This window comes from Pleurodeles waltl, chromosome 8, assembly GCF_031143425.1.
Source record: "Pleurodeles waltl isolate 20211129_DDA chromosome 8, aPleWal1.hap1.20221129, whole genome shotgun sequence".
NCBI classification, from domain to species: Eukaryota; Metazoa; Chordata; class Amphibia; order Caudata; family Salamandridae; genus Pleurodeles; species Pleurodeles waltl.
Window position 1 is genome coordinate 1,303,206,183 of NC_090447.1, and position 27,861 is coordinate 1,303,234,043.

The 27,861-nt window shown below is 40.7% G+C and overlaps 1 protein-coding gene across 1 annotated transcript in view; it reads left to right on the plus strand.

Annotated features, from left to right (window-relative positions):
• Positions 1-944: 944 nt before the first annotated feature.
• Positions 945-27,861, plus strand: part of CRYL1 (crystallin lambda 1) — a 467,408-nt gene continuing 440,491 nt past the window's right edge. Inside the window, exons 1-2 of the mRNA XM_069202282.1 lie at positions 945-1,093; positions 4,158-4,265. Coding sequence (XP_069058383.1) covers positions 1,053-1,093; positions 4,158-4,265 — 149 coding nt within the window. The 5' untranslated portion in view covers positions 945-1,052. The remainder of the gene's footprint in view (positions 1,094-4,157; positions 4,266-27,861) is intronic.

Genomic DNA, 27,861 nt, shown 5'->3' on the forward strand with positions numbered 1-27,861 from the left:
ATGCGATTTAAAAGGTTCATTGCGTCCCCTTGTAAGTTTAATTACTAAGGACTGGGCACGCTAGCATGGGTCTAATGATCATTAAGACTACATGCTAATCCAATCTTTGGCCTTTCCGTAGAGAGCACAAATTGGTGGTCACACGTGTCAGCTGTAATTACCATTTTATTTAAAAGCGTTTGAAGGAGGTAGTTGATTATCAAAATCACGGCACAGGCAAAGAACATAAATTTACTTGCACTAAAGTATCACACATTTTGCAGCGAAATGTCACTCACACTAAAACCATATAAACTTCACTCATAAGCTCAGCTGTATGAAAACTTGGCAGCTATGAGATGGGTGAATCAGAGAGCTAGAGAGAAAGGCAGCGAAAGAGAGCGAGAAAGACAGGGATACAGTGAAAGGGAGAGACTGCAAGGGGACAAGCGGTTGGATAAGGGACAGGCTGCTGGAGAGAGAGAGACGGGGCAGAGAAGAAAGAGAGAGACGGAGAGAGAGAGGCCACGGAGGGACAGCTAGAATGAGGTACAGCAATATTTGACATAGGGTAGAGATTGCTAACGAGAAAGAGATAGACGGAAAACAAGTTAGAGAGAGAATGATTGAGAGAGAATGAGAGCAAGAAGATGGACAAATAGTAAAAGAGTGAGAGAGAATATGTGAGCCGCTATCTTAAATTAGTTGGGGAAGGGGATTTATTGTGAAAAAGACCTAAGTTTTACTCTCTAAAACACTGGCGGGTTTCTTCATTTTTTATTTTTTTACAGTAAATATCTCTGGCACAAATGTCCTTTTCCCACACATATTTTAAAAATGCGTGGCGAAAATCAGGAGAGACACATTCAACCAACTGTGAAAGAGGGCGCATCGACCAATTAAAATCAGTCTAGACCGGCCAATGAGAACGCGGTTTATAAGCAGACTCCTCCTACTAGGAAAGGACTCTTGACAGATTGCTAGACTTGCTCTGGTGTTTTGACTGTGTTGCTGAGTGTGCTGATCTCCAGTTAAGTTTGTGTTTTGATTCTTAGATAACCAAAGAGATAGATATGAGCAGCATGAAGGCGGGAAGCATCGTGATTATCGGCAGGTAATTTTACTGTATGTCTTGACGAAACGAACACTGTGTTTGTATATTTAAGTGGGAAAAAACAGAAACCGTCCAAACCCGACAATGTTTTGATTGCCAAGAATAATAATTGGCAGATCATAAGGTAGGTACGAAAGATCAGCATTTATTATAGCACCGATTTTAAACCCGCAGCCATCTGTAACAATCAATTATTGTCTATCTCTCAGTTTACATAGCGTTGAGTTTTTTGAGTGCTGCTATTTAAAAAGCACATGATGCTCAGTCAGCCACCCGTCTCAAAAATAGGAAGCAAACATCCGTCAGAACGTGACCTCTATGCGGAAAGACGCTTCCTGCTTTTCTTTGCAATAAAACGATGTTGTCTTCATGTTCTTTTGACTTTCGATGCCACTGAAACCATTGCTTGGGTGGTGGTGTTCCTGGGAGGTGTTGTGGTCTTTAGCTTATGTATGCAAAGTAAGCCTTTATCGACATATTGTTTATTGATGGCAACGTGCCCGAAATGTCCTCAGGCTGGGTTAAAGTGCACCTGTCCATAACTTCCAATCGTTCCCGTGGCATTTATAACTTTCAGTCATTGTTTGCTTGTTAGCCGAGAGCACATTGCATGCTGGGAATTGTAGTTTTATTTTTAACATTGTACGTGCTAAAAATGTCAGCATGCAAAGTGCAGTTGGCTTAAATTTCGGAGTGACGGAAGCTGACTTGAGTTGGCACCACTTGCAAAGTAGAACAAACATCGAATTACTGGTGTTTTTAGTTATGAATAATGTTATCTCCTACTCATGTTAACGGAGATACCAAGATGACTTGTGTATGTTAACGGTTGGGTTATCATTATAAGTGTGGACATAAACCCCCAGCATCCGTAATGCATTGGATACACATTCAGCACTGCCTGGGAGAATGTTACACATGGCAAGCACAATTTCAACACCTTTCGTTGGGAATACTGATGTAAAGATCTGGCATGAGTATTTTCCATTGCACTTGAGAGTCAGAGTATCAGACTATTTGTTGTGATGAAGGATCCATTAACAGCAACAGTTGCTGTGTGCTTTCTGGAATTGTACAGGTAGAGTCGATATTCTAGTAATATGTACATCAACCTTGTCCCCATCATATCATGTAACTAATGCTGCACCTATAGCCGGTACCACATTGCCTGCTCTTTTCAAACATTTAACTCTTCCAGTGTAGCTGCTGTATTCAGCACTGGATATTATTTCCCATTTCGAAAGCCATGCTGCGTGTGTTTGGAGCATAGCTCAATGGTTCCTTTTTAGTGGATTATGGATGACTTGGCTAATAGCTTACTTCTGCAAGTAGCTGTTTTTTTATTTTTCAGGTAAGGACACTGGCTTTGTGGTATTGTTTTTATTGGTACTCATCACTTATATAGAGCACATTAGACCATTATTACGCCATTTTAGCACATTTGATAGTTGGGGTTGACTTTCAAAACAGTCCAAAGGTTTCCATCAAGGACCAGAGTCTGAGTGGGTTTGTGGATATGTATTAGCGGTAGGGTAAGGAATGTGCTCTTGTAATTGCCTTTGTAATTTCATCCGTCTCTCCCTCCCCCCCAGTTTACGCCTAACACGGATTAAGAGCCCTTCCCTCCCTTTTCTATGGTGGAAAAGTTGTAATACCATGGTAATTTTGCATTCTGGAATTACAGCTTCCAGTAATTATGAATGCAGCACGACTAATATGTTAGTACTGCGTCAGACAGAATGAGGGCTTCAATGGTGTGAGACCTGCAAAGTTGTTTTTTTGTGGTTGGTAGCCGGTGGGCTGTCTGGAGTGGCGGGCTGCTCAGTGACACCACTGATGAGCTGGAGCCTGCTTAGATGTTCCTGAGAGCCCCTGGGATAAGAAGTATGATGCCACCTTGTGGCACATACATTAGTTCACATTCTGCCCAGCACAACTTTGCCTCTTCAGTTGGGATAAGCATGGTGGTAGACAAATCTTTTTGCCATTAAGTTTACGTTTCGTGCCTTCTTCCTTTCTAGCTTAGGGGGGTGGGGCAGACCAACGGAGCAGAGTTCTTCTAGATGCTTAGGAAGGTTGATTCCTGGAATTAGTAGTGAGGTGCAAAGGCCTGGTGCTGTGACGCAGAGAGAAAAGATACCCTGTACTAGGGAGAACGCACCATCTCCAGAGGCTTCCTTATGTTAGGTTCAAATATGATCCTTTTCTTCTCTCTGTATGCCTTTTGATTGTTTGTATTTGTTAATTGAAAACCACTAAATTGATTGTCTTTCCAACGAATTTGTCAGTGCATTAGTAAATTGTGCCATACAAGACAGCTTGACACGGAGACTAAACAAATGTTTTTACACCCTTTATGAGGGTAACTGTTTAACATCCTTTGGCAGGGAGTTCAATATCTGGAGACGGTGACTAGAGAATCATTGACTCTTTTTTCCGTTGGAGCTTTATTCAACTTATCATTGTTCAATCTGAGGGAGCATGCTGGAAGGTACCTTGAACCTTTTCGCCATAGATTTGAAAACTAAAAGCCAATTTCAAATTAACATGCTTGGCAACAGATAGACTGTGAAGGATGGCTGGGCCTTCCATGTGCATGCTGTTTGAGTAATCGAGATGATACCACCCTGGTGCACACACTACATTTCCCCTGACACTGAGCTTTCTGAAGTTAGCCTAGTTAATCTTCCCCAAAGGACATTGAGGAAAGAACAGATTGAAAGATTTTGAATGTTCATAAAGTCATAAAAATGTCTACGTATTCACTATACCAGTGATCACAGTATTGGAACCTTTTTTTGAAGGTCAGGAGAGCTTTAAAGACCTGGTTGTTTCCCCTGCCGAATGGATAATTTAGCTGGTATTAGTCAGCGATTATGATTTGGTAGTTTTGGTGTACCTTTTTAGTGCCAACATATCCTTGGGGGTGACTGCAGCGATCAATACAACGGTATAAATAAAATACATTTAGCTTTTTATTATTTTATTTTCAGTGTGGTCCAATGAAGATTTGTTGTGATAAACCTTTCTGCACATTATGTTTTTGTGTTTCTTCTTGTTCTAGCGGTCTCATAGGTCGCAGTTGGGCCATGGTGTTTGCTAGCGCTGGCTACAAAGTGAAAATCTTCGATATTGTGCAACAGCAAGTTACCAGTGCCATGGAGGACATAAGGTATGACCTTTGCATAGTCAGAAGCCTCATGAATCCAGATTGTGTTGTAATTCTTGAGTTTCAGTGATATGGTCCTACTAATGTAAATATGAATTCTTACTTTTCACTTACGGCAGCGTCTAGTATCCATGATTTTTTGTGTGCGTAAATTTGTTTATTGGTTTTCACTTTAAAACATACAGCAGTGGCAATTGGGAATTGAAATGTAATGCCATTAGTTGGCAAATCGCATCTTGACAAGTTATTGGTACACAAATTAGTACATAAATCTCAGTGTTTGTGCTTTTGATATCATGCGCATTGGAGTTTACAAAATGGAGCTACAGCTTGGCTATCAAATTACAAATGTGTACAGCGATAATTGCCCATACCTATCCACTCAGACACATATATCAGGAGTCATTGTGTGCTGTAAAAAATAGAACTTAACGTTTCCATTGTGATAGTAAGTCCATCTTGAACTAGAATAAAACAACCATGCGCAACCTGGCGACTCAAAAGCCTCCCCACCCCCTCGCCCCCCCCCCCCCCGTCCATACAGCTGATCGTCCCCACTGGGAGCGCAAGCACCCATGGGTAAAAGTGTGAAATACCTATAAGTCGCACATATAACAGGAAGAAAACAGGTGTTGAGACAATGCATGTGAACGAGGAACAAATATGACAGAGGTGCTTTTGGGCGACTTGAATTCCGGGGTGGGCGTGGCCTTCCCCCAACCCACTTTTTCTCACGCGGTGAGTCCATATTGTTGTGAGAAGTCTCGTGATAAAAGTCCGTCAGGATGGCATTACCAGCTAGCTGCCACGGGATACTTGCGGAGGTCTAGTATCCGTGATACTGATAACAGAAGAGCCTAGTGATAAAATAACATTTTGGAATAAGAGAAATACCTGGGGTCAACAGAATGGTTGTATGTTTTTACATCCTCTGCCTCTACATTGCGTACACCACTACATAGCATGACATTACAGTACATTGTCTCGGTCAGTGATGGGGGAAACTCTTGCTCGTTTAAAAACCAGAAAGGCTATGTCGACTCCTACTTAATGAATTAGCCATAACCTTTAACATATGTTATATCGTTTGCGTTTGATGTGATGTGAAGCTATGTAGTAGTTGGACGGTGTCCTGAAGGTGATTTAGCAGGGGTGTACCAAGAGAACTGGTGAGCGATAAGAGAAGCCTACTGATGAGAGAATCCTAGAGATGCAAAACGCCGAGAGATGAGAGAAAATGCTATGGTTATGGAAATACTGCAGATTTGAGAAGCCTAGTGTTAAGCGCTTAATGCCAAGAAGATTTGGAGTAAGAGAAGCCATTAGATAAAGAAACATTTGGCTTTTCTTTAATTTATCTTTTAGCAAGCTTCTGAGTCCCGGTATTCAGTGATGACAAAGGGTGTTAAACAGCATGATTAACAAAATAATGAAAATAGAAGGTATTGCCTATTTTTCTTGTGTGATCTCTCATGCATAATGTAAACTGCAGCACATATCACTCACTCTTTAGGGTTCAAATACCTCCTAATTTCATTTTCCTACTACTCTGACGAAAATATTTCTAAATCAAAGGCCTGTGAGTGAGACATCGCTATTACTATTGTAATATTTGTAACTTGTGTAGGCAGAGTAGTGATTTGTGCGGGTGTATTTTTGGATTTTTTTTCATAACTGTATTGAGTTTATATCGGCACCGAGGCATGGAAAGGAAAACACAAGAGAAAGGGAGAAAAAAGGTACACATCATATGCACAGTACGGTTGACATAATGCGAGAGCCACAGCTCTTGAATAAGGATCCATGACACGACTTTCAGGGTACTAGTATATTGTAACGTTCTCACCATCTCTCCCCCAGATTTTATGGTGTTCATGGGGTCAACCCCTAGCTAAGTATATGGGTTCTTCTAGTTTCGCACACCAGTCTATCTTCATTCTCCACTCAATCTGCGTGGGCTGATTTCCAGCATCGTGGAGCTCTTTCTTGATGACTGTGATGTAGATTCCCACCAATGCATGTTTACTCCTACAGCATCTTCCAGAATCCTAAGCAGGACAACACAGGGGATGGGGAGCAGTCGACGGGGCACGCTATGATTCGTGAGAGTGTAGAGAAGATCTTGGCCCAGTATTGGACGATAACAGGACATTCCCAGACCATGTGAAAGAACCCACACTGGTGCATCTGGGGCATATTGCGTTTGTGAGCGCCCCAATCCTTCAAACTGCTTAGGGCTAGTGATTGGACCTTAATTGGTGGTGGTGTTGTCTTCTACTGTCCAAGAGTAGGATACAAGTACTTGTTCCCAATGTTAAGAAACATCATAGTTAATGTTTTAGGTCGTGTCAAGGTATAGCGGTCTAGGGTACACTCATAGATCCACCTGTAGCCAATGGACTACTGGGAGAGGCTGCATTCAGTTGGGGTTTTGAGCGCGAATCATAATTCTTGAAGTTGGAAAATATCAGGCACCACTGGGACTAGAGACATGAAACCAGCAGTTCAAAATCAGCACATCGTTGCCCACTTAATGGACAGCAACGCAAGAGACCCCAATACAAGTAGAATTACCGCTGTGTTCTTCTTGCTGTGATAGTGAAAGTGTGTGGGGGACCCATAAACTCTGACAGATCATCTGGCACCAGGAGAGATTGGGGCTCAGGATAGAATACTGCATTCTCCAATTAAAGTTGATACACCATAGAGATAAAAGCTCTTATTGCCAAATGCCTGATTGCTAGAGGTCGTGTGCAAGCATACATATCTGAGGCATAACAGACTCGCTGACTTAACAACATATCATATTTTCCGCTGGGGACTACACCATAGGCCTCTATCCTGAGTGTTTGTTGGTCCCTCTTGGTCAGACATGACAACTGGGCACCTCATTCCCTGATCTTGTACTCTGGAGGTTGCCTGTTCTTGACCAGGTGCTCACAACAGGTTTCTGTGTACTGGGACTCTGGTCCGCAAATTCAAAGGCATACCCTTTTCATGGAGGAAAGTCACTTTTTTTTCACACAGGATACAGGACCTAGGTGAGCTCCTCCATTCCAGTCCCCATCCTGACCGAGAGTGTCACAAAAACACAAGGTTCTGCAACTTGGTCCATGCCTTCTTCAAGGCAAATGCAGAGAGCTTCGTCCGAAGTGAACAGGAAAATAGAATACTGGCTCATGGTGACAAATGTACCTCAATTTCTGGGCACTGAAAAGAAGAGCAATGCCTATAACTGTGGCTGCCCTCTTTCATTCAAAGGGCATCTTCTCAGGGTTTTCTCATAGGTAGGAGATAGGGTAAAAGACAGACGGCAGATGGCTTGGGGTGTGGTTTGTGTTACATTCTATCGTGTTACATTCTAGACAGTCCTAGACCAGGTTTTTGTTTGTAGAAATATTTTCTGGCTCCTGTGACAACACAGGAAGAAGTGAATTGTGTGTCTCCTAGATCAGGACTTCAGATGTCTTGTTGCTGGACACAACACACAGAGAAACACACAGAGAAACACAACACAAGAAGATAATTGAGATCTATGAGGATGCAGCTAGGGCAATACCTGGCTTTTCAATTAACCAACCTACCATAGGCAGGGATAGGCACACATACCTGCTCAGCATCAGTACCCTCATGGGTGATAGTGCGCTTTACAAATACACACAGCATAAATAACAACATTTTAAGATTTGAGTCCATTGGGCAGACATGGTGCCATGTCAAAGGCAACACCTCTGCACACTGGTGCCTGGGGGATTTCTGCTACTCACTTGGGGGACTTCCGTACTTCCAGAGCCCCAGGCATCCTAACACACTTACCTTGGTTAGACACCTCCATTCTTATACCATTTTCTTAGTGTATAGTTTGACCTTCCCATAGGGTCCCATATATTTCTATGCTTTTCCTGCTTGTTACTAAGTATATTTGCTGTGTGTAGATATCTCCGAGTGGAGCTATACCAAAGTTAGGTTAGTACCAGTGTTATAATAAATAATTCTTTATTTTTATAACACTTGGTGTGGTTCTTTCTTCTGTGCACATCACTGACTGACTATTGTGGTATTGTAAGTGCTTCACACTCCTCCCTAATAAGCCTGAGCTGCTCTCCACAGGTATACCTAGAGAGCTTTGGTTATCCAGGCACCAAAACACTATCACTAAGGGTTGCCTCAACTCGGTATAGGGTGCCACATAATAGGTGTACACCATAAACTGAGCCAGCCTCCTACACATAGGGCCTACTGTTTGGTGGTTAAGGACAGCAAATCTGCATTTCTGTTTTGCCCGTAGGACAAGAGAATTGTCTGCTGGTAAGTCATCTATATGCATAAGCTGTTCAAAATGGAACATATTGTTTACAAAGAGCCTTCACTGGTGGAGTGAGCCCGCCCTCTAAATTATGCAGTAAATTGTAAGCTCAGCTTGCATTCATGAGTGGTTCCACGTATAATAGGTGTCTGCAATATTTAATAAATTGAGACTATTTATAGTGGCACTAAAATGATCCTTTATATGTGTTTTAAATTATTTTTATCAGTGTTCATCAACAACATCCAAAACCACATTTGTAGCAACTGTGACTGTTTGCCACTTACAGAGCTGTCTTATATCAACCTTATCAAGTAATTTTATTATACCATTCACAGCACAATACAGGTCGTAGTAAGACCCTCTTAAGCTCCCCATCCTAAATATTCCAAAACAGCTTGTTGCCTCCTGTATATCTCCCACCGTCAAGGCGGTCTATTACTAGAGGGATCCATCAATCTAGTTAACATTGCTGCCCACACAGCAAGGCCCTCCGTCACTTTCATCTCTTCAGAATGCTCCTTAATTAAGCACTCAACTTCTGAGGCTTTTCACCCCCAGTGCTAAGACATTTTTTGGCTATTTGGGGTAGTTTGTGCTTGGGGCTTTGTAATTTGTTTCCAAAATAAGGTATCAATGCCATATTTGTCCTTTTTCCCAACATTCTGGGGGTTCTAAAAGTATCCAGGGTTTGTGGATTCCCATGGAAGGGACAGAGAAAATAGACAAAATATAGCTAAATGTTTAGTGTTTTAGGACAAATTAAAAAAGGGCTCTGGATAAAAGTGTCTGTTTTTCCCCTCTAAAACTGGCATCAATCAACGGTTTGCTGTGCTAAAGTCACCATCTTCCCAGCTTACAGGAACATGCAGAGCTGAATTAAAAAAAACTTTTTTAACCACAGTTTTTGCATTTTTCAAAGAGGTAGCCCATTTTTCCTATTTCTTGTGCTCTTAACCTACTTCCAGTTTGTAGTGGAAACCAGTGTTACTCCTATGAGTGGTCCAGAAAAGCTATAGATTTTTTTAAAGTAGACAAAATTCAGAATTCAGCAAGGGGTCATATGTGTAGATCCCTCAACGTTTCCCCAAGGAAACTAACTGTTGAAATAAAGAAATACTGAAATGAGTAGGAAAAAACAGCCGTTTGTGACAACGTTTTCATCTGGAATTTTTTTTGTCACAATGGCTGATTTACAAAAGTAGTATATCATTAAGTCAGTTAGACCATTCTGGTTGTGGGAATTTAGAGAGTTTGTAGGTTCTTCCAACAACTGAGCTGCACTGTACCTAAAGCCAACAACTGAGCTGCACTGTACAATGGTTTTTCATTGTGTACAGAGTATAGACTAATTCATATGGTCAAATATGTAAAGTGAAAAATGAGTATGAAGGAAACCTATGTATTTCTGAAATGAGCACAGGATATGGACTTTAGGACCAGTGGTTATTTGTACATCTTTGAATTTGTTGGTACCCGTACTTGCATATAACTTAGAGGGTATTTTCCAAAATGGCTTCTGTCTTATACACTGTCTTACATTTGGAAGGTACAAATGCAGCAACGTCCAACTGGTAATAACAAATATTCCTCTATTCTATGCTCCCACATGCTTGCCAATAAAAATGATTGTGGGGGTAGGCCTAGTGCCTGCGACAGGAAACAACCCAAACTGCAACAGGCAAACATCACATTTTTCCACTCAAAACTGACTATTTATTTGCAAAGTGAGTAGCTGGGGATTTTGGACCCTAGCTCAGCCGACACCTAAGGAAACCTAGCAAACTTGCACACTTTTGTAAACTAGACTCCAGTGTGGGGTGACTTATGTGGCTCTCACTAGGTAATCTTACCCAGAAGCCCTTGCAAACGTTAAACTTTGGTAATAAACAATACATATTTCCTTACGTTTCTGTAACAAAAGTTCTGAGATTTGCGGGAGCCACATATTTCCTACTAGTCTGAGTTCCCACTTGCCCCCTGTTAAGAACTGTACCCCAGGAGACCACAACAAAAAAAGTGCGACATTGTAAAATAAACAATCTGTGTAACCGTAACTCGTATTTGGGGCCCTGCTGTGGTGCCACCCATGCAAACCTACAAACCACAGGCATGTTTGAAAACTAGAATACCAGAGGATTCTAGGGTGGTGTGCCTTGTGTGGATCCCATGAGGTTTTCTTACTCACAGTGCCCTGCAAAGGTCAAATTCTCAATTTTTCTTACATTTCTGTGATGGAAACTTCTGGGTTGCCCAGGAATCAAGATCACTCCTAGCACCCAGAGTTACACCACTAGTGACGATAAACACGCTGCACCACATGTGTGGCCATGTTTGGATCTGGTAGGTTTTCCTAGGTGGCAGCCTGTTCAAGCCCGACATGTGCAGCTATTCACCATTGCAAATGAAACTATATTGGAAGTTAGCCACACTCTCCTGTCCCATATGTAAAAACAACACTCAAAGGGATCAACTGTCCTCTCGTTTGCCAATGGGATGGGATTTCTTTGTCTGCAGGGGAGCAGAAAGACTATTGAGACTTTAGGAGTGAGAGTGGGACAGATGTTGGGATGCGCAAGACCCTATTATTTTATTCAAAAATATATATATTCCTGCCATACAGTGGGTTCTCTGGCCCCCAGAGGTCAGTTGGGGCATACGTCCTGTCTGCCCTCGGGGGTGGGGCCAAAAACACTGATGTGTTCCTTTTTTGGAGGTGAGGGCTGTGGCCTGTGGCCTGTGCCAGAGTGCAACACCTGCACCACTTTCTTTGCCACAAATACAAAATTTCTGTTGTCAGGTGGACTTTCTAGTCCCCCCCTCCCCGTGGGCATATTTAGGGCAATCTCCCCAGTTGGGCCAAACTATCTACCTGCCTCTGGATGGCTGAAAGACACTATTGCCCCTTTTGGGAAGGCGGTATGGCTCGATGCCAGGGCAGGCCATACCCACCTTTCGTTTGGCTACGTTTTGTAATGCCTGATGTTTAGTCAGCTTTCTGCCCCATGATGGGGCATATTGGGGATGAATAACCCTAATCACAAATTCTATTGAGCCTCGAGGTGGGGGAGAACAGGGCTCATGCCCGGCCCCAGAAGAAATACTGCATAAATGTAGTCCCTGGTGTCTAGTGAACTTTCTGTCCCGGAGGGCGCAAATTGAGGTAATTGCCCCATCCACCCCAAGAAGTGCAGAAAGACTGTTTAGCTTCTTGTGGGGTGGGGGCATTGCCTTCCCCATGGTGGGCGGCCACTACCCCTATACTCTTTTCTTTAAAAAAAAAAATGTTTCCCGGTGTCTAGTGTGCCTTCTACCCCCACACTCCCTAGGGGGCAAGTTGGGGGTAATTGTACCCATTCATCCCCCTAGGGGAGCAGAAAGACCGTCTCTCTTATTGGAGTGGGGGCATAGCCATTCCAGTGGTAGGCAGTCCCATCCCTATATATTTAAAAACAATCCCTGGTGCCTAGTGGGCTTTCTGCCCTCAGGGGGCAGAAAGACTGTTCTCATATGGGGGGGGGGAGGGGCACAAATCCTTGCCCAAGGGGCTGCTCCTCCAAAATCAATGGTGTCTAGTGGGTGGATCCCTGCTTGGAGATCGCTCTCCTATGGCGATCCCCAAGCAGGGATTCAGTAGGTAGAGATATTATTGGAAAGGAAAGATTCTCTCCTTTCCAACAATACCCCTCCCACCCCAATCAGTGTTCAGGTGGCTGAGATATGCCCCCGAGCACTAATGCAGTGAAAGCAAAATGAGCCCTTCAGCTCGTTTTACTTTCACTTTAGTGTATTGATGTCAGTGCGCTCTTGGTGAGATGGAGTTGTGGAGAAATTGGTGAAAGCCCTTTGGTATGTTGGTTTGTGAGTGTGCACAAATGTATAGGGCATTCCAACCCCAGAGTGGCTACTTCCAGCCATCGTGAGTAGATATGCTCACATGAAAATCAGTATCCAAAAAAAGTATTTTTATGTGTGAAAAAACAGCTTTTATGTTTGTAAACCAAATTTACATGCATAGAGATCCCATAATGTTTTGACTCTGAGAAGACTTTACAGAGTTTATCTAGTTGTAAAATGTTTTTTTTAATATCTTTTATTATGGCAATCTTTAGGCAAGTTCTCACTATAAGTGAACTGTGTACCAATATGCCACATAGTACAAATTAACAAGCAACATAATTGCAACGATTTCATTAACAAAGTCTCAGAAAGTAGTTTTCCATCCCACCCTCTTAAACCAAGTACTCATGCTACCCACCCTCCTTCCTAACTCGTTACAACCAACTGCTAATGTGGGATGTTCCTGTTGTGATTGGGTGTTTATGTAAACCTGCCCTCTCTTCTCAATCTAGGTGGACACTTTCAGCTGTCAAATAGGGGAAGTCGCCTCACTCTAGAACTGTATTGTTGGTGAAGCAGGGTTCTTTTACCTGTTATGTTATGTTTTAATTTGACTTAGTATAGCACACAAATCACACCCGAAGGTGTATCTCGGCGCTTTGCTTGAAACACAGGTAAGTTAGTTCGGTAAGTTAAAATAAAGCAGTCTTAAGAAGTTTTCTAAATTTAACATGATTTATGCAGGAACAATTAAGATATGGTAGATTATTCCAATAGATAGGGGCAAGGTAGTAGAAAGACCTACCTTTGTGTCTAACCAAATGAATACTGGGATGAAAAGTAAGGCTTTATCCTTAGATCTCATATTCCTGACTGGACGATAATAACTGAGCTTCTGATATGAGTAGCTGGGGCCTATACCCAATAAGGATTTGTGTGCAAGGCAGCAGAGTTTGAAAATTGCTGTTTTTCTAACTGGCAGCCAATGTAAGGCTCTCAGTAAAGGTGCAGAAGCAGAACCGGAAAGAAGATTACAGACTAGCCGAGCTGCATTGTTTTGAACTACTTGTATTTCGGACATGAAAGTCTCATTTGCTGATGCTAGTAGAGCATTTCAGTAGTTCATTCTACTGATAACTAGTGCCTGGACTAAAGATTTCCTAGCACTAAGAGGAAAGAAAGGCTTTCCTCAGATGTTGCATCACGTTGGAACAGTTTCTACTAATATATGCAGCATGATCTTTCATTGATTAAAGATTAATCCAATTTGACGCCAATGTTCTTGACTGATTGCCTGGGAATGAGTGCATGACCTAGTTCAGAGGCCCACCATTCAGAAGACCAAAGGTGTTGGGCCTTACCAATGAGCATAATCTCTGTTTTGTCACTGTTCAATTGTAAACATTTTGTTGTCATCCATTCTACAATCGCTTTTATGCCTTTATCAAAACGGTCTTCAAGTTCATGCAAATCCTTATCAAAAGAAATTGCAAGCTGAGTATCATCAGTGTATGATAGTATTTCCAAACCATAAGTTTTCACAGTCTTGGCAAGGGAGTCCACATAGATGTTAAATAATGTCAGGGTTAAACAAGCGCCCTCCCGGACCCCCTTGTTAATCAACACAGTGCATGACTTAAAAGAGCCAAGGGAAATTGTTTGTGTTCTATTTTCTAGAAAGTCTGTGAACCACTGAAGAGCGGTCCCATAAATGTCTATCTCATGAAGCCTATGAATCAGCCTGGTGTGGGACACAGTATCAAAACTGCGGACAAGTCCAGCAGAACCAACATAGATGGAATACCATCATCAAGTGAAAGACATATGGATTCCATGACTGCTGTCTGTACTATAGGAGGCTCTGAACCCTGAGTGCGAGGGGTCCAGGATCTTTTTCTCCTCTAGATAGGTTAAAAGTTGTTGATTTATTAGACTTTCCAATATCTTGCCCAGAAGTGGAAGCTGCGGGATGGGACGATAATTTGTTAACATTTTTGGATCAACATTAGCATTCTTTTGTATTGGAGAAACCAGTACTGTTTTCCAGTGCTGACGGATTTTCTCAGTGTCCACTGATAAGTTTAACAGTGACCTGATAACAGGTGCAGTCTGGTTGTAATGTGGCGTTGTGCCAACAGTAAAACGAAATCAGTGAATTAAGTCAAGGCCCCATCTGAGTGAGGGCGAGGGAAAATGCCTATTATGAGCATCTGCACAAAACTGAACAGGCAATTTCCAGTGACTTTGTGGAGTCTGGCAACGACTCCTGCCCTGTAAGCTGTCAGCAGTCTACACCACCATATCATATGGGAAAGATCTGCGCTGGGAGAATGACAGAGGTGGCAAACTGTGGAGGACCCCAGATACATTTTAGATATATGACTGGGTGAGATAGGTCTTATTCAGAATATTGAATTGAATATATTTAAAGCACATATTACAAGAGTCCATATGGGGGTAGGACAAGACGCTGCGCCATTCTGCATGTGTAGTGGATGGCTGATATCTTGCTCCCACCTTCCCCGAAGTGGAGTACTATCCCGGCCCCCATGTTAGAGTTGAGCTTGATATAACCAGTGAACCAGGTCTGTGGTGTCTTCTAATGTGTAAAGAGCCTGTGTGACTGCATTGGTGGGGAGGGGGATGAAGGGGGCTCTGTGTCTTGGACCAGACATGTCTTTCATAACGCCTGTTTAAGTTGAGCGTAAGTGAGAAAATGGCCCGCATGGATTTTGTAGTCTGTGGGAAGTAAGTCAAAGGATGATAGCTCACCTTTGAGAAATAGGTCAGAGAGGGTAGTAGGTTTCTTTTCTGCCCGCTCCCCTAATTGAGACTGGCTGGGTATAGTGCTGTTAAAGGACACAGTTACCGCAAGAGGGATTGCCGGGGCATAGAGAGATCTATGTTTGTGGATGGTCTTTAAGCATCAGAGGTAATATAGGGCTTTGCCAAGCAGAGGGGAGGCTTTGGAGAGGGTGGTCATTAGTGAGAGAATTATGGTATATATGTATCATAAGTTCCGCTCCACGTCTGGGAGGCTGGTCTCCATGAGAGAGTGCTCTGCTATCTAGTGAATCGGCCACTGAAGTTGAGCGTGTGGGCGTGTGACCTCCTAAACTAGATTAAGGTGACATGTAATAGGGCAGTGACATTTACTACATTTAGAAGCCGACTCAAATCTTTTAACTTCGACAGGAACCAATAGCCATAAACAACAACAACAAAATGCAATAAGGAGTCAGTAATTTGCACACCATGAGCTATGTGGCCATGAATCACCACACCAAATTAGTAAAGTTCAAACATTTATTGCCCTTATATTAACAATGCTAAAGTCATGTAAATAATACACAAAACCAGATGATAGCAATACAGAAACACATGTTGAAAACATCTGAAAAATCTTAATCTAATAAGAACAATCACCATTAAACACTCCAAAAAATTATACAGAATAACAACAGAAATATTTGAGAAATAGCAACAGATTTCATTAGTTCTGCAGTTGAATCAGTCACAATCAATTAATAAACAATCAATTCAGTTATTAGGTCGGACATCCTTGCTACCATAATCTAATTAGAAGAGCATGTGTGGAGCTGGGCTTTGTCACATGCAACAATGAGACAAAAATGAATTTGGAAAACCTATAACTATAGCGCTAACAAGAATGTGCGGTTGGATTTCTAAGTGAAAAACCTGTAAGAGAAAAATAAATGCACATTGGTTATACCTCTCCTAAAAGTGACAGCAGTTAGCAGAGTCTTTGTCAGCAGAGCACAGGAACAGCAAATCTTCAGCGATCGGTGTCAAAAACGTGAAGAGGGAAACAGTTTAGTAATGTTAGGCCTAAGATATCTAAACTGTTAGACTCTGTCACCTGCAACAGAACTTGAAATACCTACAATGAAACTGACTTACATCATCTAGAACTTTGCCTAATTAAATTCCCACAAATCACCAGCTAGACCCCTCTTAGGCAAGACTTTGTGGTGTGATAATGAGCAACCCATTGAATTATATCTCTTCTTCGGTTTGTAACTTTCCTTCACTCTTCTTCAAGTTGAACCCATGTTGACACTCCTCTCCGGTCAGCAGTTTCCCTAGAATATTAACTTTGTAGAAAACAGCACAGAACATGACACTTTAGCTAACATTACTTCCTACCAGAAACTAAAGCCTTTTGTCAAAACTTTCAATGATTACCACAAGGAAGTACAGAACGAACAGAATTAAAAAAAAGCTGAAGATTTCCACTGTGGGCTTTCAATGACAGCTATTAAACAATGTTTGCAAAAGGTTTTCAATGAAGTCAGCATTACATCTCAACACTGTACTTGTGGAAAAATACTAAAGCTTAGGCATTTTGACTAAAGCTAATACATAAAGAATAAAACCGTTTTAAATGTATGTCAATTATATTTAATGCATTATTTAATTAGTCAATAATTTAAAATCATTAGTTTTACTCATCAATATTAATTATCTTTTGTCAGTACAAATAGTCATGATTCATCAAATTACATTTTCAAAGTTATTTATTATTTCACATAGAACTCGAGATGACCGACACCATTTCAACCACATTTCAAACATGCATGTTTTACATTTTTAGCATGAATTTCTCTAATTAGGCCTTTTAATAGACATCGTCTACATGATTTGCTTACCCATGTTTTATTGATAATGTTTGCTTTCTAAAAATCCCTCCTCTGATGGCAATATGTGCTATCACAAAAGAACACTACTTTTAATGAGACAATTCAAAGCTTAGTTCGTTTAGTATATCTACAATAGATTTTCTTAAATTTTCAAAACTTCTCAAATCGCGAAAGTATCTGCTTCTCATCTTTTCCATTCCTTCCCTCTTCTTTCTATTTTTTTGCCTTTTGTAATTTTATGCACATTTACAGTTTGTAAAATCCAATTGTACAAATAAGACATACAACCCCTATTAATAACGGTTTCAGTATTGTTCCCACAAAACCTTGACCAAAATTTCTCAACCAATTTCCCATTTTAGTAAAACGTTTACCTATATTTTACCACACACTTGGTTGTTTCAAGTCCTTTAGGTCAGAATTCAAATTGGTCAAATTTCTAATGTAGCTTCTAATTTATTTATTGTTGTCTGAAATAAAAGTGCAACAATGTTGTGCCTTAAGCACCTGACAGACTTCACCCTCTTTTGCTAAAAAAATATCTAACGCAGGACAGTTCTGAAGAACCATCAAACTGATCGCAACCATTTCTGTATCCATGAGAAGTATTGCTCCAGAAAAAACTGTTAACATTTTGTCCACAGTGGTTGACAATTTTCTAATTTTCATGTCATTCAGAACAACTCCTATAGAAGGAATAATTGCTCCAGATCTATCTCCAGTTATTTGTAAATAGATTGCCCTTTTTGATCTTGGTTTCAAGTGGTCATGAGTATCATTTATGTTGCCAATCTCGTACATTTTAGGGAAAACCACTCCCAGATAACAAGTCCCATACCATCCCTTAGGGATACGATAATAGGCATTTTTTCCACAAATACAATATACACATGGAATTGCAGGATCTTGTCCATTTAGCATAAAGTCCCATATATTCCTAAATAGAAATACATGTCTGCTTTCGCTCATTCCCACAAACCTAGTATGAGTTCTGGATTGAGGCCTGTATATACACAAAGCTTCCCCATGTGTTGGAAATCTAAAGCAAGCTATTCTTGCGTGTTAGTTACACTATATGCATGCTCATTCTTATAATTGAGTTTTACTAAGCCCTTCTCTGTTTTCTCTTTCAGTGCCTTTCTTCTATCATCAGCCTGATTCTGGAAATGTTTCTCAACTGGTGAATGCATGTGTGTCAAATTATTCCTGTGGGCGTAAGCTGTACCAAATGTCAGTGTAGGCTTGAAGAAATCTCCAACAATGTCTATGCCTCTAGCTTTAGTAATACTACTCAGGTGTTGGTTAAATAGAATAAAAGAAAAGACCAAGTCAAAATTTGAATAAAAATATTGTATGTACTCCTGATTATAGAGCCTTATTAGTAAAAGATTACAACTGATCCCCTAAGTTAGTGGTAAGCTATGATATGTAACCCCTTCTTGTACTGCGGAAGGAATTTGTGTACACATATAGCATCCTCTCACATCCATAGTCTCAACATATTCATACAGCAAACAATAATAAACATTAGACAAAAGATCTCCATGTGAGTTGTCTAAATGTAAGTAACTCATCTTTATAGAACCTATCTAACTCAGAATGTGTAGTAACTTCTAGTATTGAAGAAGGTGTGTAGTGTCCGCTTTATCAGAAATACTCATGCCTATAATCAACAAAAAACTTAACAACACATATACAACTGCCAATCCAACGCATACATACTTGCATTTATTGTCTCTTTTGCAATTCATATTCATAGCCTGTAAAGAATCGAAAAATGGAAGAAAGAAAAATATAGACTTAATTATGCAGGCACAACAAAAATTTAAAATAATCTTCAGTTTTCTCTGCGATAATATACAGCAACTTTTGGGCTCTATAGAACTTTGTCAAAAATTGTTTTAACAGCTTTGTCAAAATCAGTTTCAAATGTCTCTTTAATAAATCACAATCTGTTGTTCACTGAGCCCTTCCAGTGTATAATGTCTCTCTTGGTCAATCCACAATGTAATTTCAAAACTCAGTTCAACTACAGTTTCAAGTTCCAAAGTGCTGACCTGGATTTTCACGATCAAAACAAAAGGACATAAACTTGTGTTCCCACTCATCAGCTGCAAGATATGCCCATTCAGGACCTGTGTATCTTCGACTTGCAACTCGCTTCCTTTTTGATTTTCGACTTGCACTTGTTTCTCCTTCACTCCGATCTGTTCCTTCTGCTGTTTCTGCTTCCTCATTTATACTTGACAGCACATCAGAAACCTTTACAACTGAACACGAAGAAGGCCATTTATCTTCTTTCATAGTTTTTCTAGACAGTGATGATACAACTGGACTTACGATTCTTCTTGGCCTAGCAGGAATTTGACAAACTCTTCTTTGACTTGTTTCAACTACACACTAGCCACTTCAGGAGAAGTCAATTCTGTGTGATTTTGATTCAACTCAACTCCACGTTCGGCTACTTCAGGAAACAATATTTGTTTTATCTTTTTCCCAGTCGTCTGCTTCTGGGAGAGTCCTCCTACTCAGACATGACTCCCCTGCTACATCCATTCTCGTTTTTGCTGGTAGAGTAATATCTGTATTGTCCTTAATTTCAGCTGTCAGAGGAGTACCTCAATCTGGATTTTCACCAGTTTGCACTGTCTTTACTCTTGCAGCCTCTTGCTCTGTTTCTGTTACTTACTTCTCTTGAGACTGCACAGTTTATTTTGGTGCTTTCAAGAACACTGAATCTTCATCATCCAAAGGATGTGGCACTTTACCAGTATGGCTCACATGAAACCAGTGTAGAACTCCAGCACACTTCACAGCAGTCGTCGTCACCAGCATGACCTGAAAACGACCCTTCCACCTAGGCTCCAAGTATGTCTTCAGCGCATGCTTCTTGATCACCACCCAATCACCAGCCCGTAAGACTGTGACATTGGTCTTGGGATGGTGGCACAGCTGTTGGTTCCACCTGGTAAGACAAAGAGCAAACCACATCAGATAGACCCTTGCAGTAATCTAGCACCAAGTCATCTGTTATGCTCCCAAGCACATTTGCAGGAACAGCTGGCAATCTCATGGCTCTGGCCGTCAATATCTCATGTGGCGAGAGACCAGTCTTTCTGTCGGGTGTACTTCCCATGCTCATCAGAACCAGAGATAAAGCATCAGGCCATTTCAGATTAGTAGATGCACACATTTTTGCCAGTCCAGCTTTCAGAGTACTATTCATTTGTTCCACAAATCCAGAAGCCTTAGGATGGTAACTACAATGCAGCTTCTGCTTAATGTTTAAGGATGAAAATAGGATTTTTAGCATTTCGTTATTTAAGTGACTTCCTCTATCTAATTCTAAAGAGGCCGGAAACCTGAATCTTGGGATAATCTCCCTAAGTAACAGCTTTTGCTGCTTTGAGGCTATCATTTCTACATGTAGGGTAGGCTTCAATCCAAATGAATAAATATACAATCACCAACACGTATCTCAAACCACCACATACAGGTATCTCAACAAAATCCATCTGCATTCTGTTAAATGGACCACCTGATCTTCCAATGTGACTCAAATTGACAACAGTTCTCTTTCCCACGTTCATTTGCTGGCATCTATTGCAACTGTGACAAATTGCTTCTGCAACCTTTTTAAATTGCGGATTGAACCAAGACTGCTTAAATGTTCGAATCATTTCATCTCTGCTAATGTGAGTTTGACCATGATAGTATCTATCCATTTGCATCAGTAGACAGTTTGGCAAGACTACCTGCCCTTCATTCGAAACCCAAATGTCATAAATTTTTCTTTGGTTACAATCCACCTTTATTCAGCTTCTTTTTTCATCTGCTAGTACTTAGTCTTGCCATCTTTTTATTTCTTCCCAAGTATCAACAGAAAACTTTGACTTGTCTCATCGGTATCTGTTACATTTTTCCACTCTTCATTGGAAGTGGCACAATTAAGTGCACAATATCTAGCAATTTGATAGGCATTACCCATGGGGATAAAATCATTTGCTTTGTGATGCGCAGCACACTTAACAACTGTGACTTTCTTGGGTAGTTGCACAGCTTTCAGTAACTTCTAAATCTTATCACCATTTCAGATTTGAGAGCCAGAAGAGGTCATAAAACCCCTTTGGGACCACAACTGCCCGAATTCATGTACAAGACAAAATCCATATTGGCTGTCTGTATAAATCGTAATTTTGAGCTATGATGAGCCACTGGTGCAGAAAAGACTCCTTGATGCCATGAAGCTTAGAGTACACCAGAAATAGTGCACACAGCATAACCAGCTCTTAAGGGTCCCACATTGTCTCTTGAGCAGGAACCATCAACGAAAAGTATTTGATAATTTTTCTCTAACAAAGTATCAGGTTTGGGTTTGGTGCACAGTTTAGTAACATCCAGGCAGTCATGTTTCACTTCACTTACATTTTTAAATTCAGCAGTGCCTATAGATAACAAAGTAGCATGGTTAAGTACTCCACACCTTTTTAGGGTTATATGCAGTAAACCCAAAATCAATAATTTGTATCTTGTCAATCGAGCATTTGTTAAATATTGAGTTTTGGTCCTGGTAAGCAAAACCTCCTCTGAGCGAGGAACCAGAACAGTTAAAGGATGTCCCATCACAGTACTCTCACTTTGGGCAAGACTAACACCAACTGCAGCCACCTTCTGTCTGAAGCCACCTGCCTGGTAAAGCAGCGGCAACGGGATCTAATGTAGATGAAGAATATGCTACAGAACAATTTACGCCACCATGTACCTGTGTCGGGACAGAAAGTGCACAGCAATCACATTCATGACAAAACAATGAAAATGGATTAGTGTAGCCAGGCAGTCCTATAGTTGGTGCTCTGCACAGACTCTCTCTCAGCTCAGTGAAAGCTTTCATACAAGCTTCATCAAAAGGTATGGGATTAGTAATATCTTTGTAGGTCAACCTCTGTAAAGGCTTGGAAATTACAGACCAAATGGCAATCCATTGGGGACAATAACTCAACATTCCCAAAAGCACCCTGCCCTCTCTTTAGGTAACAGGAGGGTTAATTTCCAATATAGCTTATAACCCTTTCTCTGGAAACCTTTCTTGCACCTTTCTCTATTTGATGCCCGAAATAGTTCACTTCTTTTTGGCAGTACTGTAATTTTGTTGTATATACTTTATGTCCATTTTCACCCAGATGATTCAATAAGGTAATAGTATCTTGTCTGCATACTTCTTGTGTCTTAGAAGCAACCATCAACTCATCAATGTACTGGACAAATGTAGATTGGAAAGGCATTTCCAATGCTTCCAAATTCTTCTTCAACACCTGATTAAAAATTTACAGGGATCCTGAGAATCCTTGTGGAATTCTACACCAGGAATAAACATGATTGCAGAATTTAAAACAAAAGAGAAATTGTCTATCCTTGTGTAGAGGCACTGAGAAAAATGCTTGTGACAAGTCCACTACTGTGAACCTTTCCACGTCACATGGAATCTGGAACAAATTCACTGCTGGATTAGGTACCCTGGACAACATGTGACCACTATGTCATTTATTTTCCTCAAATCTTGAAGTATGTGAAATTTCCCACTAGGGTTTTGCAAACCCATAATAGGTGAATTACATGGGCTGCTCAGCACTTCTTTCAAAACTCCTTGGTCAACAAAATGTGCAATTACAGGAGTAACTCCTTCAATTACATCTGGTGCCATGTGATATTGGGGAGCTTTTGGCAAAACTACATTAGGTTTAACTATGACGTTGCCTCCCTCCACTCCTTTAATTAAACCAATGTCTCATCCAGAAAGATCCCAAGATTAGAATAACTGTATCTTGTAGGTTACTTGGCAGATCCCATACTGTAAATGTGTGAAAAAGAGTAATTAATCAATGGGAATTCTTCATTAATTAGATTGTAGCCAACTGGTATGCAGGTTGCCTTACCATCACTATTTGTTTGAATGGCAATTCCATCATTTGTACAAGTAATTGAACATTTTAATTTGCACATCAAGTCTCTCCCCAGCAGGCATACTGAACTTGAGTCACAGACTACAAATTTGTGCATGCCTTAAAAAGTACCAGTGTTAACAGAAATCAATTCAGTAATCGTATTTGTCAGGTGCTGAATTTGCTACTCCTTCAACCTGTACTGTTCTCCCGGAAAGTGGCACATTGGGAAATAGGAACTTCTGCAGTTCTGATAGTAGAGTGTGTAGCTCCTGTGTCAACCAGGAATTAAACTTAATGACCCATACTGTTCCATTTACAGAGGGGCCACTCTGATCCACCGCTAATGAAGCTGCTAGCACACATTCTTCCTCATCCGAACTCTCACTCACAATTCATCCTCACTGTGTAATGGATATTGTGTAATCAATTGTTGACTATTTTGACTTAACCTTTGTCTCATGTTCTGCTGAGGAACCACTACCTGCTGCTGTGTTACTGGAGCTTGAGGTATTTGCATTTGCTGCTGCCATGGTATCATTTGCATCTGCTGTTGCATTTGCTGTTGTGATACCTGAAAACGTGGCACCTGCTGTGGGGGAACCTACATTTGCGGAATCTGCATTTGATTGTTCATATTCTGGACATTTAAACTAGGATTCTGATTTCTTGGACCTCTCAAACTTGGAAAAAGATTATGTTCATTTATCAGTACAACACCTTCCTGAACCATCAAAGGACATTCCTGCTTCCAGTGTCAAAAATTCCAGCACACATGGCAAGGTAAAATCTTCTTCATTACCTGCACATCACCTGGATTAATATAAGTATTCAGATCAACACAATTTCCATTTCCACCACTCCTCTCACCATTCTTTGTCCCTGAATCACATGCATGTTTCCCTGTTATTGTGGTATTCCCTGCCTCTCTGATTGTGCTGCTCTAATCTGCATCACCATTGCATATCTACCTCATTGTTTTCTGCTTCATGTCAATTTTGTCACTGCAATATTTAGCAAACTGTAATACTTCATCAATCAGTTTTGCTTGCCAACAAATCAAATGACTCTTAAACATATTACCAGTTTCAGGTCTCCACCCCTGCACAAACCTAAACACAAAATTAATCTTTATTAATGTCTTTGGGCTCAATTATCTCCGTACCACTGTAATGTTTGAATGCCTGCAACAACCTTTCATAATATGCATGTATTGCTTTCTGAGCTGTCCTATCAGTTCTCTGCCAATCACTATCTTTGGGAGAAATTCTTGTTTTCAAAAATTCAATCACTTTGTAATAGCTTTTCATTATACCAGGAGACCGCGCACCTGTAACTGGATCTTGTGAAGGCTCTCTCATCTGCCAGTCAACACTCCTCTTGCATTCAGTTCATAAATCAGCTGGGACCACTATTTCTAAAACAGTATTTAAATCCTCCCACAAACATTTTGCAAGTTTCATACACCTGTCTGTCTGCTGATACCATTCCACTGGCTTCTCTCTCAATCTCAGGTAGTCATTTGTAAATGACAAAATATCAGTCCTGCTCCAAGGGACATGAACATAATTCTCTCAACGGATTTCTCTCATTGGTAATATTTTTACTGGAGTATCAGTAGTGTTTGAAGTCACAGACTTTCTTTTTTTTTTGTTTTCTTTTCTTTATCCATTGGCCTTCCCATTTATTTAATGCTCCCCATGTTTGAATACTTGGGATTAAATCTCTAATATGAATTTTCATTCCAGGAGATCTCATGTTTGCAATGTCTCTTGAGTCAAACTCTAATCAATAACACATCTTTAATAATTTTGATTTCTCAATATCCACTTCATACTTTTCTGCAAGTTCTGATAATTTCTGATGTGCCATTCCAGCTTTGTTTGTGACATCTTTACATATGAAATGTAATTAATCTTCATTATATGAATCAATTCTATTTAATTCAAGTGTTTCCGCAAGCATTTCATTTAATTCTAATTTTATTCTTGCCAGATTCAGTGTTCTTTAACCTTCAGCAACTCTTTTCATTGCTGATGCACCACTCACTTTCTCCAACCATTCTGTTAATTGTTGAACTGTCAAGCCTTGCATGGAAACATTAATATTCACTTTAGGTACACATGGCAGACCTATCACTCTCTCAGGTGACACTAGAACTGAATTTGAAGCCCCCAAAGTTTGTGAGATTGCAGGATAAGTTATATCTATAAGTGGACCTATTTTGTCAAAAGTCAGATTTATTGGAGGCACAACTCCAGCAGCAGCATTGAGTTTCTCCATTTCTGCATTTGAATTAAAAGGTGAAAACATTGTAGCATTAACTGAGTTAGAAATCTGCATATTATTCTCATTTTTACCCTGAGCACACAATGGAACAACTGGCCCAATTGTGACAGGAAATGTTAATGCTTCTGGACCTGATGAAGTATTGTGATTTTTTGAGTAATCATTCCAGTACTCTGACCTGGAAATACTGAAGAACTAAATTGTGATATTGTTAGTGGAGAATACATTGGCATTGTCTGAGCTGGACTAACAACTGAACAGGAGTTATTGAACTAGGTGTAGAATCCACCTGGACCATCACTGGCTTCTGAAATACCTGTGGTGCTACTGGAACTGTAATACTTGGTGCAGAGCTAACAACAGGAACTGTAGGATATATTACAGGCTGAGCTGCAGTCTGAATTACAGGAGTTGAGTAACTGTGATAGCAGGAATATTAGTTTCGACCTTAATTTGACTCTGTGTCACCACAACTGTAGGCTCACTTGGACGAACACTAGCACCTTGATTCACTTCTCCTGCTGCATATGGAGGAGGACAAGTTTCCTCAATAATTGTGTTATAAATTAATCATCATCTGAATCACTATCATAAGTCAGCGATTTTCTAGCTTCGTCTGACTTCGAACCAGTTCTTTCAGGATTCTTTTTCTTTGGTCTGACACTGTCCCCCTTTTCTGGTGAAATTACAGGAAACATTCCAAAACCCTGTAACGTTTCTATTCTCCAAAACATCTGCCCATTATCCCATTTAGCTTCTAACGTTTTCTCAGCTTTTCTCATTCGTCTCTCAAATTTTAATTTTTCTTGTTGTCTGGCTACTAGCTCCCAAATAGCTAAAGCTTCAATTGTGCTGGTCTCGGAGGGGGTTTTAATTCATTAAGTACCCTTCTCAGATTTTCTCAAATATTCATATTAAAACTTCCATGAGTAGAAAAAGCTAAAAACCCTTCCTTCTCTGTTATTTTGCACCACTGTTTTAACCAAATGCATGCTGATGGACCTTTCTCTTCAATTACTATGTATGCTAGGGTACCTGCTGGTGGGCAATTTCTCCTATTCTGACTGGAATGAAAGCATCTCCTCTCATTGCACTCTTTAATGCTTTGAAAAACTTAATGTTTACCTTAAATATGGCTTAAACTACAAATTATATCCAAAACAGGAACTAGTTCAATCCCCAAATCCTTTTTGCTTACTACTCTCAACCAGTAGCTGTTCACGGTTGTCCACCAATCCGTGCACGACTCCTTTCACCAACCGACCAATCCCAGGGCAGACCCAGTAATGTCACTCTCACTCCACGCAGCAGCTGACAAAGCCTTGCGGCTCGTCCTTCAAACTCGATTCACACAGCTAAATGCAAATATTATGAGCACTAAAAAAATGACCAAAAACCAACTTGTCTGCTTACTACAAGTAGGACTCTAACACTTCGGAAGCTTTTATGGAAATTTCGACTGTGGCTTTTTGCACAAACAGCTACTGTTCCGGTTTTCTCACAAACTCAAGTAAGATTTGACTCACAAACCTCACTCTGTTAGTACGGATCCTCCATATGCACCCAGGATTCACCTAATACCAACCAACAACACGTACACAAGGGAAATTTTACGACTTGTGTTTTTGACAGCGCTCAATAGACCAACACCTTCACCTGCAGACAAGTAAACAACAACAGCCAAACAAGTGTCTCCTACACTTATACAATACTTCGGCGTCTTAGACCTCTCAGGGCCCGTTACCACAACAACCACAATGGCATTTTCTGAGCACAAAGCGCCACATTTACTTGGAGAACGACAACTCCCATGCTGTCACCCTTTGGAGTATGCAAACTCCCTACTCAACTACTTTGGAGTACACAAGCTTCCTTTTTCACTCATCCATCACAATTCACCTGTGATTTGCCAAAGCATTGCAAGTGTAAACCCTACTTAACTCAAACAAAACTGGGCAACACTGGGAACATACCAACTTCATCTAAACAAGCTTTGGCAAAACCAAATAACCAAAACCCACAGATGATCTCTCTCCTATTGAGACAAAACAATCCTCTGCTACCAAATTAGGTGAGTGTATGACCTCCTAAATTGATGACACGTAATAGGGTAGTGACATTCACTACCCTCAGAGGTTGACTCAAATCTTTTGAATCAGAAACAGTGGTTAATTTGTAAATAAAAACGTGCCAGTTCCCAAAGCTCTCCTCTGAAACATGCCGCTGCTGCATTTAAATGTATGAGCATTGAATACTGAGGCAGCATAATCCTAAAGCCATCTTGGTCCTCTTTAATCCATCTACAGCCACTCCCTGCCCCTTCAGCTCATTCTTTCAGCTTTCTTTTTCCCCCTTGGTGATGCTTTTCCGTCTTCCTCTGCATTTCACATAAGTGACTTCTGCTCATAGTAAATGTCTGATGCAGAAAACTAAGTGCCTAAAAAATAAGTGCTGGTGCACCACACCGGAAACAACCGGCTCAAATTAAGCACTGCTCAGACTGGAGTAATAAGATCATACAATCAAACAGTAGGAACCAGTAGCCATAAATAACAACAAAATGC